Below are 21,303 nucleotides of genomic sequence, written 5' to 3' on the forward strand. Positions count from 1 at the left end.
TGCCATCTATGTGCTGAAATTCTACGGGACATTCAGAACATGCCTAAAGGAATTCTGATTCTATGTGATTTGGGGCAACTTATTCTCTCTGAGCTTCTTTTCACATCTTTAAAATGGGGATAGCAACAATATTTACTACCAGGATTGTTAGAATAATGTAAGCGTGTTTTATAAACTGAAATGCACATATGAATGTTAGTTCTTGATTTTTGAAACCCAGCCACAGAGATGTGTAAAGACAAAGCTTGCCTTGTTAGAGTTTCTTTTACTGACTGTGTGAAAACACATCAAAAGCTGACTATTTATTTGACATTTGCACATCATGGCTGAGCAAAGACTGAAAAACCACAGATAAAATGAGTATATTAAGCTTGAATTTCCAATGTACAAAAGATGATTTATTAAGTTTCTTTGCTTTTCTTTTACATCAACAGCTGTATGAAAAAAAAATCACTCATCTAAGAAACAGAGAACATCAGTCTTCTCTTGTCTAGCAGAAAACCAGTCAACAGTGGAATAAGGAGGTTTATCTATATGTTAAAGAGGTGTTGTTGAATTGAGGTTCATGAACTAACTTCATTCTGTAGAATCTGCCTCCCAGGACAGAATTAAAATAACTAATCAGTCTCACAAAAAAGAGAGAGAAGTGGAAATGTGGGGTTTAACAATTTTGGATTAGGACTAATATAGTCAAAATTTAACGTTTTTTAAAAGTGAAAGTGATAAGATTGTCCCCAAGTGTAAAACAGTTCCTCATGAATTTTCAACAATTTTAATTTATTAATGATGCATTTATGGGATTTTATTTCTTTTCTCTCAAGTTAAGGAGTAATTCAAAGATGCAGTCAAATATTTAATTAAATCTGCATGGACTGAATTAATCAGACATTCTTGCACATGATTTAAAGAATAAGAAATTATAACTGTGGCCTCATGTCTAATTTTATCAGTCTTGGAAAAGTTTAATATCATTTTGCTTAACGTAATTGAATGTGTTTGTTACTTGACCAAACCAAACAAGATTTTCTAGAACCTTAAAGGCATTCAAAATCTCATAAACTTCCTTCTAAGAAAAACAGCTTTTATAATTCTTTCAATCCTTGAGCTCTAAAGTGTTTAAAAGACAAAACATTTACATGATGCAAAAGGAACAGAGAGCTATATGTTAATGTTAGTGCTCTATAAGGAAACAAATACTCAAATTTCTGAATAATCTGAAAAGTAATTTCCAAAGTTCATTTATAGCAGGGCAAGTCTTATTTTTGAAACAAATCTTACACCCAAACCTTTTGTATTAGGGAGATAGCACTGGAACTGCTCTAGTTGAAGGGGAGCAGAGCTCAGAACAATGCTCCCTATAGCACAGTACATCCCCTCAGCCTCCAAAAAACAGGCAGAAAAGTGGTTCTTTGAATCCCAGTAGTGCCAACAGAGTGGGCAACTGTGGCTTTGGAGTATGACAGACTTGGGTTCTGTCTTAGGCTGTTCAGGTTGCTTTAACAAAATATCATAAATTGAATGGCTTATATATAACAGAAATTTATTTCTCATAGTTTTGGAGGCTGGTAAATCCAAGATTAAGTTGCCTGCAGAGACTCTTTTATGAGGGCGCTAATCCCATTCGAGAGGACTCCACCCTCATGACCTAATCACCTCCCAAAGGCCCCACCTCCAAATACCACCACACTGGGGGTCAGAGGAATAGGTTTCAACATATGAATTTTGAGGAGACACAAATATCATCTATAGCAGGTTCCAATCACATTTCCTTCAATAGTTGTAGTTACTTACCTTTAGTAAGACTTAGTGTCTCCATCTAAAAATGGAGACAAACAGAGTGGTTACACAATTTTAAATATGTCAAGGTGGGTAAAGCTAAAGCATTTCACATGGTTTCAGCCAGGGTCCCTGCTCTCAGGGGAATACAGTGAGAGAGAGAGAGAGAGAGAGAGAGAGAGAGAGTTGCTAACCATTCTCGTTTTCCGTTCCATACACTTATCAACATCTATAGCAGTGAATCTCAAGCAGGAAGGCCTGGCCACCTACAGGATTTGTACTCCACTATCCTCCAGAGAAGAATTCCTGGGATGGACTTTCATGTGGGCAAAGAAATTCAAGCAGAGTAGTGCAGAGATGTTAAGATGGTAAGTGTGGCTATCTTGACCCAGGGTTGAAGCAGACAGAGGGATCTAGGATAGTTCCCACCTTCCTAGATTAGTAGACTGGGGGAAACAGTGGTGGTATTCCATAGAAAGAAGTTTCTGCTTGAGGGTAGGAGTGGTGGCCAGAAGAAAGAGATGAATAGAGAAGAGATTCTGAGGTGAAAGATATGTTGGGCGTGGAAAAGACTGCACATAAAAATTAGAGTCAAGGAGTGTTGTTTCATCCTATGATCCACCAGTGACGCAATTCAAAAAGCATTACTAATTTCCCCCAAGTTGATCATCAACATGGTCTCAAGTGGTGGGACCACAGGAAGAGACAAGTGTAAGGAAATGGCATCCCTGAAAGAGATGAATGATTTGCACATCCAAGAACTGAGTACTGATGGCTCTCATTCTATAGTCCTAGGGCAGCAGGTCCTCCAAGCTGGGATATTCTTGTCCCTTCTTAAAGAATAGACTCTACATGGGTATTTCTCAACTTTTGTGGTCTCCAAGTATAATGTCTGCTAATTTAAAAAATTTTTTTTGACATCATTTGAGGTTTTTCTCTGTAGGCAATAAACCTTTTATATTTCTTCTTTGATTGAGTGATCCTTCTAGAAATTCCCTTTTACAACATGTCTGCTTTCTTACTACTGGAATGCAAATACTTTCTTAATAAACATTAAAAAAAAATCAGTGAAACTTAAAAAGGAAATGACAAGTTCCCAAAATTCATATTTAAATAAAATAAATACAGGCATCTGATTCATGACTCAAGAAATATGAATAATTTTTTATAGTTGTGACATCATAGAGAGGTATTTACCTACAAATTACTCAGCTTCCTTTTTCCCAAGAAGCCTGTGTTATTTCTGAATCAAATGTCCCAATGTACTGCACAAAATAACTGGAAGTGAAGATATCAATTATGTCTCTAATTTAGAACATTCTTGTGAAAATTATTGAAGCTTTGTTTCAGAAACGCTGTAAACATCACTAGATAAAGTGCTTTTTATATAAGCAAACTAAATAATCTGCAGAGACATGTGAGTAGGCTCCTGTTTTCTGGCAAATGATAGACCAAGCTTCTCTTGAAAAACCAAATCCTAAACCTATATTTAAAAAAAATCTCACAAGAAGTCACATTTCAGGGCTGTGATATAGAGCAGCTAGTCATTGTATGATGGTTAAATTCCTTGATTTTGCAAAACAAGAATGAAAGAGAGGCATTTATCTACTTTATATTAAAACATGTAAAGCTACAATAACTAAAACAAAAGTACTGCCCACGTCAACAGAAGCTCACTCTCTACTGTCCAGTTGACAGAGTGATTAAGTGAGCAAAACCCTGGATTTGGGTCGCCTGGGGTGGGTGCAGTTTTGGCTCCTTAGCTTACAAACTGAGGTACCCAAGGCAAGTTATCACATCTCCCTAACTCTAGGTCTCCCCATCTATAAGTTGGGTAATAATTAAGACCTGCTGGCAAACAATAAGGAATAATGTGTGTAAAGTATCTGGCAAAAAATTACTATTAAATATTAGTTATGACATTATTATACCTAGTAAAGTAAGATAAAAAGAAAAAATTCAAAATAAGAAAGAGCTGTGTTCTCAAAAACAAATGACACTACATATGTTATTTGAGGACATATTGTTAGATCCTTGCCTCACAATAACCAGCAAAATCATTTCAAAATTGGTTCAAGAATTTAAGGGGAAAATGTAAAGAACTTTTAGGTAAATCTCTAATATTGGGGAGGGAAAGCTATGTCTTAAAAAATGAAAGAAATCAGAAAGAGAAAAGTAATAGTTTAAGTATAATTAAAAAAACCCATCATGAACAGCATTAAAAAGCAAAAGAAAAATTACTAAAAACACGTACCACATCTATAAAATAGGGACAAATCATTATGCATAACAAATACTAACAAGTCAACAGGAAAACAAAATCTCAGAAGAAATATGACCAATGGCAAGAAAAAACAATTCATAAAAAATAGAAATACATGCGTCTAATAAGTGTATGTAAAATCTGATCATTTGCAATCAAAGAAATGTACTTAATCAAAGAAATTTCTTTTGTAAACAAAGAAACAACTTTAAGGAATAAAAATATTTTGTATTACATTTATCAGTATGATAAATTAATTTGTGAATGTTTTGTTTATTCACTTATACATTTTAAGAGAATATTTAATTCTAGTAAGGGTTTAGGAGATTCCTGGTTAAAGAGGCAAATGGACTTCTCTGGGTTGTATCAAGAAATTTAAAATAGTTCATATTGTTTGACCCTTTGAGGAATCTAGCCTAAGGAAAAATGTTATTTTGTGCACATTTATCTCCAAAGCATTACTACTAAGCCCCAAATCTCAGTGTTTCCCATACTTTTTCACATAAAAACAACGCAGAAAATAATATTTGTACAAGACACAGCAGGACCTGGAATCGGCTATCTGCACCAGAATGTGACTCAAAGCATTTAATGGGAGGGCTGGAATGCCTGGATCCCAGCACATCTGTCACCAACTCATGACCATCCAATTCACAACCACCGTTAGGCTGGGACAAACTAACTGGAAACATCCAACCAAAAAAATCTAACATTAATTCAAATATAACAACTCTGTATTATGGTTTTAGTTTTCTTTTTGAGACTAAAAGTCTTAAACTTTTAAAAAGATAAGAGGATATTTGGTCTAACAGTAAAACAGATATGGTTGCAAAAATATGTGGGTATTAAAATTAGGTTTATAAAGAATTTTGTCAGACTATTGTCATTATGTAAAGTAAAGAAAATTTGCTAATGGACTATTTTCCAAAATTCAAATTATGATATGACATATTTACAGATACATATGCATAAAAATACTGGAAAGGACTTCCCTGGTGGCACAGTGGTTAAGAATCTGCCTGCCAATGCAGGAGACATGGTTCGATCCCTGGTCTGGGAAGATTCCACATGCCGCGAAGCAACTAAGCCTGCGAGCCAGGGCGAGCCACAACTATTGAAGCCTGTGTGCCTAGAGCCGGTCCACTGCAACGAGAAGCCACCGCAATGCGAAGCCTACACACTGCAATGAAGAGCAGCCCCCAGTACCCTGGCTCGCTGCAACTAGAAAAAGCCTGCATGCAGCAACAAAGACCTAACACAGCCAATAAATAAATAAATTAATTAGTTAATTAAAAAATAAAACAAGAACAACAACAAAATACTGGAAAAATAAGACAAAGTGTGAAAATTCATCTTTTATGTTGTGGTTTTGGATTTTAAATTATATACTTCACTGAATTTTCCAAACATTTTATAATAAATACTATTATATTTATAATTTAAAAAGAAACAAATTTGAAATAAAGAAAACTGTAACAAATAGGAAAATATACCAAATTTCAGTTTTGAAATATTTTGCAAATCTAATGTTGATATTGATGTTGATAGTTTCCTAACTTTGGGAACACTCTCTAAAAATCCACGATACGTGCAAAAGAGGAAAAAGAGTTCAATATCTTAAAAAAGGATGGATATTCAATATGACCCAACATCCTTTCAAACATAGTTTCTAAAATAATTTTTTCCCTCGTGTTCTTCTAATATACATTGTTGGGTCAACATAGTAGCAGGAATATGTCATATTTTTTCAGTTTGAGTGAGCACACTCCTGAAACTCAGACTTTATATGTGGCCACTTCTTACAACAGGCCAAAAAAAATTATCTTGATCGGATTAACGTGGTTGAGAGGGCAAAGATGCCCACAAATGTTTAAGTTTCTCTAGGAAAGCACTTTGTATCCTATCATTCTTATGTAATCTATCTAGTTTTTATAGCTGAAGAAGAAGATGAACATGTAAGAGAGAACTTTTTAGGAGGACTTAATGTTTTTCCATCCCCACTAAGGGACTGAATGTTAACTTCCTATGCTCCAGAGACCATTTCAGCACACACTCTGAACAGTTCATAATCAGGGTTATAAGTAAGGTCTTTTACCTCATTACACAAATATCCATATTGCTTTCCTTCTGCTTCAGTATATTTATATACCAATCAAATGAAATTTGCAATAGCTGGCAATCATTTTAATAAAGAATTAGCAATAACTTGAAAATACTGAAAATGTCAAAATACATTTTCTTTTTTGCCCATCATGCTTATAAGAATTAATGGGCTCATCCTGAGTTGGAAACTTGGACATTAATAGCGTGTTGTCATACATCCTTTTGGGCATTATTGGTTTAGAAATCAATTGTACTTGTTCTACATCATTGCGTATTAGGCCACTCTTCCTTTCCCAACTATCTTAAAAATAAAATGCAGAATTTAACTGATCCCAAGAAATAGTTTCATAATTTTACTAATGTAGGGAGACTGGTTAATTACAAAAACTATCATTGATGTTTTACCACTCATTAGATCATACTTTATCATCTCAGGCCATTTTTTTTCTGGTGCAAATGTGACATTTAGAAGTTACATTTTAAAAATTCATAGAAGTTTTAAAAAATAATATTTGCATAGGTTTAGGCAAATGTTTCCAACCTCAGTGTGTTAGAAATCAACAGACCTGAAATGTCAAACGGAAAAATCCCAGTAGATTCCAAAATTTGGTTAGATAACTTGCTGAGGATAGTGCTTGGTTTTAAGCAGTTTATTGGCATCCTAGATCTGTAAGTGATAGAAGCCAAGCAAAATTCTACAAGATAGAAGGAAAATGAAACAGTAAAAACCTTTAGGGTTGAGCAAAATGTGTACTAATTGCTGTTCTTTAGCAGACAAGTCATTGCTACAATTAGCTGCCAGCAATCTGCCAACACTGTCTTTCAAGAGACAAAATCCACCATAATTTGTTATTTCTATTTGGTGAGATGCTAATGAACATTAATTTCTTTCCTTTTTTATTTTGTAGGAGTACAAGTTGAAATATGTTTCGTCTTAATTCCATAAATGCTAGCTGTGTTCCATGCTAGGCATATAATGCAAGAAAAAATTGCAGCTTGCTCATTTACCTATACATTCAACATTTTTTCCCACTGGCCAGCTATTTAAATCAATTTACATCAATTAGAAAGTCTCTAAAATATATGTAACAATTTATTTATCATAAAATAATACTTGGGTATGAAAAAGAATTTTGAAGATGTTTTAATGAAAACATCTAAAATGCCAAGTTGTGCAGATGATGAAACAGACATGATTTTCATAAGGGGAGTATTGTTTGTAGGGAGGAGCAGTATTAGTAAGAAATAAGGTGGAAAGTAGAAACACCAAAATTTCTACTTAAAGAAATAGTCTAAAAGGCCACTAAAAATTCGTACCCATATCTTATACTGGAAAGCTATGGGGACAATTGTTTTTATGCCTGTCAAGTCTAAGTGATAATTTTGTAATTTTATACCTTATTTTTATTAAAGTATAGTTGATTTACAGTATTATATTAGTTTCAGGTGTACAACACAATGATTTAATATTTTTATAGGGTACACTCCATTTAAAGTTATGATAAAATATTGACTATATTCCCTGTGCTGTACAATATATCCTTGTAGCTTATTTATTTTATACATAGGTAATTTTATATCTTTTAAATGTCATCTTTTTATGGCATGCCTTATGAGAGAAGAGGTAGCGACCTGGGAAAGAAGAAATAGTATAAAAGCATCAATCTCCAAGGGGAGAGAAAAACAAGGCATTGTGCAACCCACACATTGTAAAAGTCATACGATTTCAGCAGATTGCAAAACTCTCCTTAAGTCTCAGCAATAAGTGATCATTGAGTGTAGTGGAATTCCTCTTTTAACACAATTCCCAAAAGCACCCCAGATTTTTTACAAGAGGATTCCAGTGTACTAATTAACAATCCGACAGGGAATAGAAATGCAGGTGGAACTCTTTGCTGACCTATCTACTTCATTGGCTGAATAAAATTTTTTAAATTAGCAAAATCAGTTCACCTAATTCTGTCCAATAAAAAGAAATTAGCTTAGAAACAACATCTTTCCTATCAAAACTCTTTTCTGAATTTGTACATCAGCTGTATGTGTTACTGAAATTATGCACATAAATGTTTCTTTATCTTCATGTCTTCCAATTACAGTTCTTCTCAAAAGAAAATTATATCTAATCCAAATTCACTCTTCTTTAAGTTCATATTCATGGGATCTTGAGAAAATGTGGTATGTGTGGGAATTTCCAGCGTCAGACAATCAGGTTCACATCTTGCTACTTGTGAGTAGAAATAGAAAGAATCATTGAAGAGGGGGAGAAAAAGACCATCACTTGTCCCTAGAACATCAATAAACAAAATGGTTTGTTTATTTACTAATCCAGAAAGCACAATTAATATTGTCAAGTCAAGGTTAAAAGCTATCAAAGTCTACCTCTAATCCAGCTAAGTAGACGTCTACTTTATTAAGATGATTCTGTAATCACCTGAGTCTAACTTTTGCATTAGGTTCACCAAAGGAATCTTTTCTGAGACAGGTATTATTTTCCTCTTTGCTTTCCTTCTGAGTACCCTCTGAATTTTAAGATCCCCTTCTGTCATGCTGCTCTGGTTTCTCATACTCTTTCAACTGTTAAGGACCCAAGCAAGACTAGTAGTCTTATGCTCTAAATTTAATGATCCCTTCCTCTCATAAGAAGCTACCTATCTTATGATTTAGTCCCTCAAACTTCACTTTTTCATTATTGACTTAATCTAATGAATAATCCTATCTTTAACATTGGCTACTGATAGTGGGCTAATTTTATTCTTTCTATATTACATGTGCTGTTTAAAAGTGGCTCCAGGGCCTTAGTAATTGTATGGACCCTGACAAGTTCTGTGAGAGTCTGGGCACTGGGAAACATGAGTGTATCACAGAAGGGTTGTCAGGCCTAAGTGATAAGTCATAGGACTTGTAAAATTCAGAGATGATGGATACAAAGTATGTGAAGATGCTTAACAATTAAAAAGTGCTGATACAAGAGGACAGACAGCAGTATCAATCAGTATCAGCAGTATTTCATCTTGTGGAACTGAAAACCACAGCCACAGAAAGATAGAGAAAATGAAAAAGCAGAGGACTTTGTGCCAGAGGAAGGGACAGGATAAAACCCCAGAAAAACAACTAAGTGAAGAGGAGACAGGCACCCTTTCAGAAAAAGAATTCAGAATACTAATGGTGAAGATGATCCAGGACTTTGAAAAAAGACTGGATGCAAAGATCAAAAAGTTTACCAAAGACCTAGAAGAATTAAAGAGCAAACAAACAGATATGAAACACAATAACGGAAATGAAAAATACACTAGAAGGAACCAATAGCAGATTAACTGAGGCAAAAGGGCCAATAAGTGACCTGGAAGACAGAATGGTGATAATCACTGATGCAGAAAAGAATAAGGAAAAAAGAATGAAAAGAACTGAAGACAGCCTAAGAGACCTCTGGGACAATGTTAAATGCACCAACATTCGCATTATAGGGGTCCCAGAAGGAAACGAGAGAGAGAAACGACCCGAGAAAATATTGGAAGAGATTATACTTGAAAACTTCCCTAACATGGAAAAGGAAATAGCTACCCAAGTGCAGGAAGCGCATAGGGTCCCAGGCAGGATAAACCCAAGGAGAAACACGCCAAGACATACAGTAGTCAAATTGACAAAAATTAAAGACAGAGAAATGTTATTAAAAGCAACAAGGGAAAAACAACAAATAACATACAAGGGAACTCCCATAAGGGTAACAGCTGACTTCTCAGCAGAAACTTGGCAAGCCAGAAGGGAGTAGCATGATATATTTCAAGTGATGACAGGGAAGAACGTACAACCAAGAATACTCTACCCAGCAAGGATCTCATTCAGATTCAATGGAGATATCAAAAGCTTTACAGACAAGCAACAGCTAAGAGAATTCAGCACCACCAAACCAGCCCTACAACAAATGCTAAAGGAACTCCTCTAAGTGGGAAACAGAAGAAAAGGACCTACAAAAACAAAAACAAGCAATTAAGAAAGTGGTACTAGGAACATACATATCGATAATTACCTTGAATGTAAATGGACTAAATGCACCAACCAAAAGACACAGACTGGCTGAATAGATACAAAAACAAGACCCATATATGTGCTGTCTCCAAGAGACCCACTTCAGACCTAGGGACACACACAGACTGAAAGTGAGGGGATGAAAAAAGATATTCCATGCAAATGGAAATCAAAAGAAAGCTGGAGTAGCAATAGTCATGTCAGATAAAATAGACTTTAAAATAAAAAATGTTACAAGAGACAAGAAAGGACATTACATAAAGATCAAGGGATCCATCCAAGAAGAGGAGGTAACAATTATAAACATATATGCACCCAATATAGGAGCACCTCAATACATAAGGCAAATGTTAACAACTATGAAAGAGGAAATGCAAGGCAGAAATAGAGACACAGATGTAGAGAACAAACATATGGACACCAAGTGGGGAAAGCGGGGAGGGTTGGGGGAGAATGAATTGGGAGATTGGGATACCAAATTGTACACTCTAAATATGTGCTGTTTACTGTCTGTTAACTGTATCTCAATAAAAGTTCTTTAAAAAAAAGTGCTATACACATATGTGATATCATTATTATTACTACCACCACCATTCTAGTTAGTCTTACCTATCTCTTCAAACAGATAAGACTCTTCAGAAGGAAAATGTACTAAAAATATAACTTTTAGTAACTCCTAGGAATTTTAGGAAACCTTTCCCTACAGGAGTCCTTCTTTTAATTTTTCTTCTACTTTAAGAAATGATGACTAAGTACATAAAGTCTTACTGGATGGGCTGGTCAGTATTGAGCAATGAATAAAATAAATGAGACATACAAAGGAAAAAGTAAAACAGGTATTGAATGCTAAATGTCTTTCTTAATTATCTTTTCATCTTCCCATTACACTCACGTACTGTTTAATGCTTTCAAAACAAAATAGAATTTGGAAGATTAAGAAACTACAGGAACTGTGAAATTTAAAAAATCATTGACAGTAAGTCTTTATGGACCATTGATCTAAAAAACTTTATGTATTGTATTTATGAACTAAAAGGTCATAATCAGTATCTGCTGCTTTGTATTTTCTTCCTAAGACTTCCCTTTTGTTGTTTCATTTTTAACAAATAGATTTATCTGACAAATCCGGCTTTAATCTTCACGAGATGTTGATATGCTGAGACATTCCAGAACACAGATGGAGGAGGAAGAGAGGGAAATTCCAAAAGAATGATTTGCTTATTTGGGGGAGGATAAAAATTTAAATCTAAATGTTGCTTTTACCTCACTCAAATATTCACAAAATATTTTAAACAGAGGTTAAGCTGCTGGGGGAAAACATTTCCAAGAGTCTGTTACCCACTTATTAATACCCAATACCCAACATGGAAAGTTAGGAAATAAAGACAGCATGTGTTGAAACTACTCTGAAAATGGTTTTCAACATTTGTGGCACGTTTATATTTTTGCAGGAAATGACTCAAAACTTGCTTTGAAGTATTTTGTATTTCTTACGGTAATAAAGGGAAAAAAAGTTCTGTTTTGTTCCAATTCTCCATTAATATTTAGATAAAGCCACAATTTTCTTCTTGATTTACCGAAAATACAGTTGTAAGAAATATTGTTTAGGGAATTTGCATCTAAAATATCCGCAACCTGACATAATTTTTTAAATCCATGTTTTCTTTATAATAAAAAAAAAACCGGAAACATCCAGAAACTATGTTCAAGGTCTTGGTATTAATTTATTTATCCATTTACTGTTTATATTCTACATACTTCCCCTTCAAACTAAATGGTTAAATTTACATTTGACCTTAAATGGAATTATAGAATTCTTAAGAATTCAAAATCTAGTGGATGTGATAAATGAAAACAAATTAAATTGGCTTAGAACAAAGTTCTGCATTAGAAAAACACTATGTGAGCACTGTGAAAAGAAAAAGCAAAAATTTCCAAAGGTCAGTTTGAAATCACTCAGAGGTCTGACCAAAAAAACTATTTTTTTTTCCTCTTTGGATTATTAGGTATTATTAAGTAAACCAAATACTATGAACAGTGTAAATCTTGATTTTAGAAAATTATTAGAAAAAGAATCAAGTGATATCCTTTGAGACATGAGGAAGATATGCAGGCTTTGGTGGAATTCACAGATGATAAAACAAATCTTTGCAAAGAGTGATGAATGACAGATTATCCCAAACTGAATGATGACATGCTTTTATCATCATGAGATTATGAAGACATACTGAAGTTTATAAATGTCAGAAAGTTCCTTAAGCTTGCATTTCTCTGATGATTAGTGATGTTGAGCATCTTTTCGTGTGTTTGTTAGCCAATTTCGTTCCTTTATATGGCTGAGTAATATTCCATTATATATATGTGCCACATCTTCTTTATCCATTCATCTGTTGATGGGCATTTAGGTTGCTTCCATGTCCTGGCTACTGTAAATAGCGCTGCAGTGAACATTATGGTACATGTTTCTTTTTGGATTATGGTTTTCTCAGGGCATATGCCCAGTAGTGGGATTACTGGGTCAAATGGTAGTTCCGTTTTTAGTTTTTTAAGAAACCTCCAAACTGTTTTCCATAGTGGCTGTACCAGCTTACATTCTCACCAACAGTGCAGGAGAGTTCCCTTTTCTACACACCCTCTCCAACATTTATTGTTTCTAGATTTTTTGATGATGGCTACTCTGACCGGAGTGAGGTGATACCTTATTGTGGCTTTATATGTAATGAGGTGGATAGACCTAGAGACTGTCATACAGAGCAAAGTAAGCCAGAAAGAGAAAAACAAATACTGTATGCTAACTCATATATATGGAATCTGAAGAAATGGTACTGATGAACCCACTGACAGGGCAAGAGTGGAGAGGCAGATGTAGAGAGTGGACTTGAGGACACGGGGATGGGGTGGGGGGTGGGGAGCGAAGGGGAAGCTGGGATGAAGTGAGAGGGTAGCATAGACATAGATACACTACCAAATGTAAAATAGATAGCTAGTGGGAAGTTGCTGTATAACAAAGGGAGATCAACTCGATGATGGGTGATGCTTTAGAGGGCCAGGACAGGGAGGGTGGGAGGGAGTAGTGGGAGGGAAGGGATATGGGGATATATGTATAAATACAGCTGATTCACTTTGGTGTACCTCAAAAACTGGTACAAGAGTATAAAGCAATTATATTCCAATAAAGAGCTTAAAAATAAATAAATAAATAAATAAATAAATAAATAAATAAAAATGAACAGTTAAAATGGAAAAAAAAAAGTTCCTTAAAAAACGTTAACACAGACCCAGATTACAATCCAAATATAACATTTGTATCAATACACTCTCCATTGTACTCTCTAATGTGGGAACATTATTTGAAACCCAGGGTTTGGTTGTGGCATAACCCACACTTTACGGGGGACTTGGCAAACAAGAATACATTCAGAGAACTCATCCAGAGGAACTGAACTCTTTGAAAACCACACAACGTAAGAATTGGTTGAAAGAACAGATTGTATTTTGGCTGAAAAAAAGTCTCAGATGGGACATAGAAACAGCTTCTACTATCTGGAGATCAATTCAGCGAAAGAAGGATTGGACTCAGGCTATTACCCCAGAGTAGAACTAAGACCAATGGTTATAAGGGATTGTGAGAAATATAAGAAAATAACTAACAAATAGGAATAATCTGTTTATAAAAGAAACAGAAAGGCACTGGAAATATCAGGAATGTGCAGTGGAAGGGAAACTGACTGCTGCTCAACTCCTGACCTCACTGCTTTTTTTTTAAATTAATTTTTATTGGAGTATAGTTGCTTTACAATGTTGTGTTAGTTTCTATTGTACAGCAAAGTGAATCAGCTATACATATACATATATCCCCTCTTTTTTTTTAAATTTCCTGCCCATTTATGTCACCACAGATCATTGAGTAGAGTCTGACCTCACTGCTTTTTTTAGCTTTGGAATCTTGGTCCAGTTCCTAAACTTCTCTGACTTTCCATTTCCTTATCTATAAAATGGATGTTCTTGTATCAGATGAAAGTGGGATAGCAGGTCAACATACGAGGTAAGTGAGAGGAAATCCTGAACTAGACAGCCACCCTGGTTCTTCCTATTTCTAAAGTTTTACTATCTTATAATAAGTGAAAATATGATAATTTTCATCTCATGATAAATTATTGCTAAATAATTTCATTATTCAACATATAGCTATTATAAGAGGTATATAGTGCTTACAATATATAGGTACTCTTCTAGGAATACAGAAGTAAAAAAATGCACAAAGATTCTTGCCCTCATAGACCTTGTATTATGTAGGAGGAGACAGACAATAAATAAAATGAGTAAGTCCTATCATATAGTAGAAGGTGATAAGTAGTATACAGAAAAACAGAGAAATTTGAAGTAAGGCCAGGGAAGCTTCAACGAGAAGCTGACATATGAACAAAGATATACTAATTTCATCAGTAATTTTGAAATTAATTTTATTATGAAATCCATTGGAAAATGTGGTACCTTCAACCAGACCCTGTGATCCAAATAATGTTCCAAATAGTGTAATCTCATCAGAGAATGCTATGGACTGAACTGTGTCCCCCCAAAAGTCACATGTTGAAGTTCTAACCTTTACTACTTCAGAATGTGACTGTATTTGGAGATAGGAGTTTTAAGGAGGTAGTTACACTAAATGAGATCATTGGGATGAGTCGCAATCCAAAATGGGTGATGTATTTATCAATATAAGAAGAGGAGATGAGGACACAGACATGTACAGAGGGAAGGCCATGTGAAGACACAGGAAGAAGACATCATCCGCAAGCCAAGGAGAGAGGTCTCAGAAGAAACCAAACTTGCTAATACTTGGATCTCAGACTTCTGCCTGCAGAACTGTGAGACAATACATTTCTGCTGTTTAAGGCACCCAGTCTGTGGGGCTTGTTAAAGCAGCCCTAAAAAACTAATACAGAGAATATTGTAGTATCTAAACCCAGTACAAATATTGAGTATAGGATAATGCAATATTGCATAGCTATGTTTACAGCAACTCAGAATCTTTTATAAACTTTACATTTAGAATTTATATGTAGATTTCAGGTTTTTTCAGTGTTTATCCTTTTAATATTAAATTGCATTGAAAATCTTAAACCTGATGGTTTCTTCCCAACATTCTCTATGGAAGAGATACAGTTTAAACAAAATATCACAAGGACTTCACAGCTAATAATACCATGCTTAAGTTATGTGTAAACTTTCAGGATATGCAAAACTTTTATTTTTCTATCAAGATATATATAAACTTAACTGAAATTTAAGGTGGCAGCTCATAGTGTGTTAGAATGTCCATGTGCACAAGCAAAACGTTAATAATACCAGCACTTATATTCTCCCACCTCATTCACATCTTCTCCCACAGTGGCTGAAAGAGCTCAGTTCGGCTTTGCTGTGTACCTGTAATCACGCTGGCCATCTGCTCACACTAGCATCTTCATGACTCTGTGGAATATACTGGATGTGCGCTTTAAAATATTCCTTAATTTAAATAATATTGTTTCCTATTCCTTTCTATTCCTTTTAGACATTCCCATAAGTGATACACATTAGTTTAAGAGATAAAAACAAGTAAATGAATATACTTACAGGTCCTGTTAATTTAGATGCTTTCTCAAATTCTTCACCGTCTTCCATTAGTGTGTCTTCAGTTCCAGGTAAAGAATCTATTTTCACAAGAAGAATGAATAAACTAGAATCGCATATTGCTTACGAAGTCTCTGATATATAAACCTATTATGACAAGGATATTAAAATGACTGAACTGGTTGTTGAAAAATCACAGTGTTTGTGATTTAAAACAAGGTGTAGAGTGTTATTTATCTAGCTTAAAGACAATGCATGAAAAACATTTAGTGTTTCCATCCTAAAAGGGCACAGTGAAGTCAGGAATATGCAAGAGCTGTAGTCCTCTTAAGCAACCTGTCTTTTGGCATATTATTTAGCTAATTGTTGGAACGTTAATGTCCTTTATCTGGCTTGTAATTTTGTATTCATTTTATCCATCAACTTAATATCAATTTGTGTTCTCTCTTTTAAATGGGATGAAAAATTCTGAAAAGTTTGGAGATAGGTACATATTATTAAATGGTGGTAGGTTTCCCATTTTCATGTATCAAGCAAAAAGTTGCGATTATTCACTTGACTAGATTGATGAGTGGGTGGGTAGCAACATTCAAATATGTGAATAAAAGGATGGCAACCCTTTCCATATGTCTGCTGAGTTAAATTAATTATAACAAAGATTTCTACAGGACATTAGAATTCTTTAATAAAGATGGATATATGGAGCATCTAGAAACAGTCTCTATTTTAATACCTTCCATTCAAATAAAAAAAATCAGTTAAGAGGGAGGTATTCTAAACGACTGAAAACTTTAAGAATTGATTTCTTATATTTATTGATATTTTAAAGAGCCATATGCATCCTTAAAGGAGACTTTCTTCAGATTCACATACACATGGACACAGATTTTTTTTTTCTGTTGCATAAAATGTGTGTTCTAGGAAGAAAATCAGAGCATTAAATCCTTTGAGTCTTTAATGGCCACTCAAGACCAGAGAGACAATGGAAAACTTAGCACAAACCCATAATCATAGCTTTTGAATCACGGAGCTCTATCTTCTATAGGTCAGAATTTTATATTTAAGAAGAAAAAAAAAATCAGGATAAGTGATGAGAATTACATCAAGTTAAAAAATATTAACCCATTAATGAAGGAAACTTGAACCCCTATCTATTCAAACCCATTGTAAATGTGACACTGGATAGATTCTTTACATTAAAATGTATAATTTAGCATAATTTAAGTCCTCCAAGACTGAATTATATTCTGCAGAACTGCAAATATTACTATAATTTCAGTCTTCACTTGGTATTTTTTCTATTTTACCTGAGCGCTGAAATTTTTGTTTGTGTAGAATATTGACAATCAATATTAAAATGTTCTATATTATAAAGCAAATTATTTCATTTACAGAAGAAGAAAACTCTCTCTTGTGGATTTGCTAGGTTTTTTTAAAGTTAGAGATACTACATAGTGAGTTCTCAAATTCCTCTCAGTGAGTAGTTACAGTACTGATATTTTAATAAAAATTAACACTTATAAAGGGACGGTATCGGTAACTTCATATGGTTTTACGTGTTGTGCTGTTCTTGTTTTGGCTGAACTTTTCCTGGTTACTGGTGCCACATCCAGTGAGATCCGCAGTGTGATACGATCCACTCAGCTCAGCGTAAAGGGACAACCGTGAAGTGCACCGGGATATCTGTGAACTTACGTATCTGACCGTATTAAAAGTGACGTTGGAAGGACCCTTCTAAATAGCCCAAATCTAGCGATAGACCATCAATCTAACAAGCTAGTAGGGACAATGCACATCATGAAAATAAAACCTGAGTGTTTAATGCTGGGAGGGGTACCCTCCATGTTTAAGTGTTCCGAGCACATTGCTTATTACCAACTATTGGCGGGCGCGTATGCACAAACTATCTTGCTCTGTCTCTTCCATAGCAATTTCTTCTAAGTATAAATGATTTTCAAAATGCAAGCAATGAATTCTTTGAGCTTTTTTCAACCACATGGAGGGGAAAATGAGTCTCTAAATTGGTCAAATGTTAGAGAGTTTTATTTTATCTCCTCATTTGAGAGAGGAAGAGACTGAAGCACAGAAAGATGAAGTAATTTCGTCAAAATCTAACAAATCTCTGGCAGCACCTGGACTAGAAACTTAGCTTCTGTGGTTGATCAGGCATGCTGCTAAGAACCTAGGGATCTGTAGGGTTTGCGGCTGTGTTTAACTTCACTTAATGTCTTCCTGTCATTATTTTTACTTTTGCTGTTTGTGTCACAACAGGTTCTGTTAAGCACAAAGTTACACCTGTTCATAGAAATATTTATGTTTCTTGAGCCAAGCTCACTGTGGATGCATAGCTGATGTAAAACTCACATTAGCACTTTGGATCCAGCGATTTGACTAACTTAAGTAGAAAAGAATGTACTGAACCAGAAAGTATATTTTGGAATTCTTTGATTAGGTCTTTAATATCTGAATGTGAAGAATGCAGGATATAAGAAGTTCAAAAAAGGAGCTTAAACTTAATGAATACTTTTTTTCCCAGTGAATGCAAGTAAGTATAATCAACATATTACTGATGCCTTGTTTAATTTTCTGAAAAACTTAAATACCAACAGTACTCAATTATGTAAACGTAATCATTGAAGGATATATTACCTGTAGATGGGTGGATTGGAGTGGTTTTGATAGAATTAAGAAGTATATATATATATTATATATATATAAAATGAGTCAGTAATTAATAACTGTTTTGTATCTAATTTTATATTGAGCATGGTGGAGAACACAAGAAACCCTCAAGAAGTATATAATCCAATTGAGGTAAGAAGAACAAACATACAAGGAGTAATTCAAAAACAATTAGGTGTTGAAATAAAGAAAACATTGGTGTGGGCTGGACTTCAGGGAAAAAGGATCTTCGCGCATAGGATCTGAAGAGGCAGAGGGGAGGAAAAAGAACTCACTATGAGGCAGGGAAAAGTGGCTTAAGTAAGGGCACACATGCGAGAGTACCAGCGCAGAGAAGCCAGACTGACTCCAAAAGCTAATGGCGTGTCAACGAATGGCCAGCCGGGGCCCCTAAACTGCTAATGACACACTGCTCACCTTTCACTGGATGTGTTAAAATTCTGTCCTAAGAGTGTTTCATCTCATCAGTGCTATGAGAGATTTGAGTTATACAGAAATTATTACTTTATTTAGTACTGTGCTACACTGATCGGTGTATGTTCCCACAACACTTTGTTTTTTAACATTTATTTATAATGTTTTTAATATTTGACATTTAAAAAAGTATATATAAAATATACATGTATAATAAAATATATATAGTACATTTAAGTTACAAAACACAACGATGTAAACACCCCAAACCCACCACCTGACTTAAGAATTAGAACATTTCCAATAACCTTCATATACCTGTGAGCTCCTTCCTAATCCCATCTCCTTGCTTCCCCTACCCCCTGAGAATAACCACCACATTGAGTCTTACATTCCCTTCTTTCAATATAGTTGTATCACTTAACGTATGTTTTTTCTAAAGAACATATTTTTTAAATTTGCTAGCTTTGAGCTCTACAAAAATGACATTCTATGACTTGCTTTTGTTCAATCAATATTGTTTTTTTATAAAGACAAACTTTATTTTATTGAGATACGTATTTTTACAAATTTTTTTTACAAATATTATGCTTTTAAGACTCATTCAGCCATGAGCTGCAACCTACTCATACCAGATTGGAAGACCCAACTGCCATTTCAGGTTGGTTGCTTGAAATCATCATTTATATTTATGTTATATCTAGATTATGGAAAGCATCAATCTCTACAAAGCAGGACTTTCTTTTTCAAAGAAACAGTTGTTCTCATTTACCAGCACACCACTGATTTCATGCCTCCTATGTGTGTAGCTGAAATGCATTCAACTTTCTACAAGGTAACAATTTTACAATCTATCCATTTTCCTGTCCACCAGCATACTAACAATGTTTGCTTACATTTCACAGTATGTGAGACATGTTTCTCTAAAATATTTATCCAGAAGTGGAGTTTCTGGGCTTTTACTCAAATTTTAGGATAATGGAAAACTATTTCCAAAATTGTTTATGCGCCACTTATAGTCTATGAGTTTTTCTTCATCTCTATGTTCACCAGCACTTGATTTTGCCAGAATTCTTAGTGTCAAATAAAAGGTTGTAAAAGAGCATCTCTCTGTGGCCTTAACTTGCTTATCCTTGATTACCAGAGTAGTTAAACATTTTTCATATGCTCATTGGCCATTTGTGTTTCCTCTTCTGTGAAATGTCCATTCATATCTGTTGCTTATTTTTCTATTGGTTTGCTGATCCTTTATTAAATTATAGCTGTACTTTATGTATTGTGAATATTAATCTTTGATTAGTGACAAATATATTCAAATATAGTTTCCTATTTTGTGGCTTATCAATTCACTTTTTTTCTGGCATCTTTTCATGAACAAGATTCTTAACACTCTATAGTTGAATATTTTTTAATGTTTAGGAATTTTTGCATCTTGTTTAAGATGTCCTTCTCTATCCAGATGTAAGGAAAATGTTTTCTATGGTTTCTCTTCTAAAGATTCCAACTGGATGTACCAACCGCTCCCTGCTAGAACACTGAGTGACGAAGCAGTGATATACCTTAGATGCCACTGACGTGGCATTACATGTACTTATTTATTCTGCAAACATTTTGAAGTGCCCTGGCATGAACTTAATATGCTAAGCCAAGGAGTTTGAATGTTGTCCTATAGAAAATGGGAAGAAGTCACAGTATTATTAGAAAGATAATGAACTATAAGGGGTGAGATAGTACAAGGAGAATCTATTTACAGAGCTCTTAACACTTGACAGAGAAAGAGGACAAAGGAGTAGACTAAGCAGTCTCAAGGAAAACAAAGATGAGACTGGCTTGGTGACAATGACATGATTTGAGACCAATTTAATACAGGGCTGAAAGAGAGGAAGGAAAATCAAGAATGATATTGACATTTCTGCCCGGAAGCCTGAAGGGATCCAGGATGTGCGCATGGGAGCAGGCAGTACAAGTTCCAATACCAAGTTGGAACTAGTGACAAATTTTGGGAGTAGCCGATGTAGAGTTGACCTGTTTGTACCTGAAACAGGCAGAGGCATTAAGAAGCTGCTTCTCAGGATCCACACTTCTTGCTTCCTTTTCTCCTTTGCCCTTGACCTCCAGACACACACAACCTGAGGAGTGGTGGATGTATGACTGGCAGCTACGGTGATTTGGTGCAGAGGAGGATGTTTGCTTTAGTTTTCTTTTTTAAAAAGCCTTTAAGTGACACTAAAGTTACAATCGATATTGTTGGATTTAAAACTTACCCAAAGAATCTGGGATTATTTCATCTGGAGAATGAAGTATTTGCGAGGTTTCTTCTGTCCTTTCTGCCAAGTTGTCTCCTTGAAGCCTAAATGATTAAAAATGGTCATTGAAACCTCTAATAAGGTTGAATTGTGAAATGTGAACTACATACTACTGGGGAC

General features: G+C 34.8%; 1 protein-coding gene across 1 annotated transcript in view; it reads right to left on the reverse strand.

Moving 5' to 3' along the window:
- LOC130854283 (uncharacterized protein C8orf34-like) overlaps positions 1–21,303 on the reverse strand; it is a 141,061-nt gene that overhangs the window by 45,727 nt on the left and 74,031 nt on the right. The window contains exons 5-6 of the mRNA XM_057736992.1: positions 21,142–21,227; positions 15,785–15,861 (exon numbers count right to left, since the gene is read on the reverse strand). Of these exons, the coding sequence (XP_057592975.1) occupies positions 15,785–15,861; positions 21,142–21,227 (163 nt within the window). The remainder of the gene's footprint in view (positions 1–15,784; positions 15,862–21,141; positions 21,228–21,303) is intronic.

This window comes from Hippopotamus amphibius, chromosome 5, assembly GCF_030028045.1.
Source record: "Hippopotamus amphibius kiboko isolate mHipAmp2 chromosome 5, mHipAmp2.hap2, whole genome shotgun sequence".
In the NCBI taxonomy this organism is placed as follows: Eukaryota; Metazoa; Chordata; class Mammalia; order Artiodactyla; family Hippopotamidae; genus Hippopotamus; species Hippopotamus amphibius.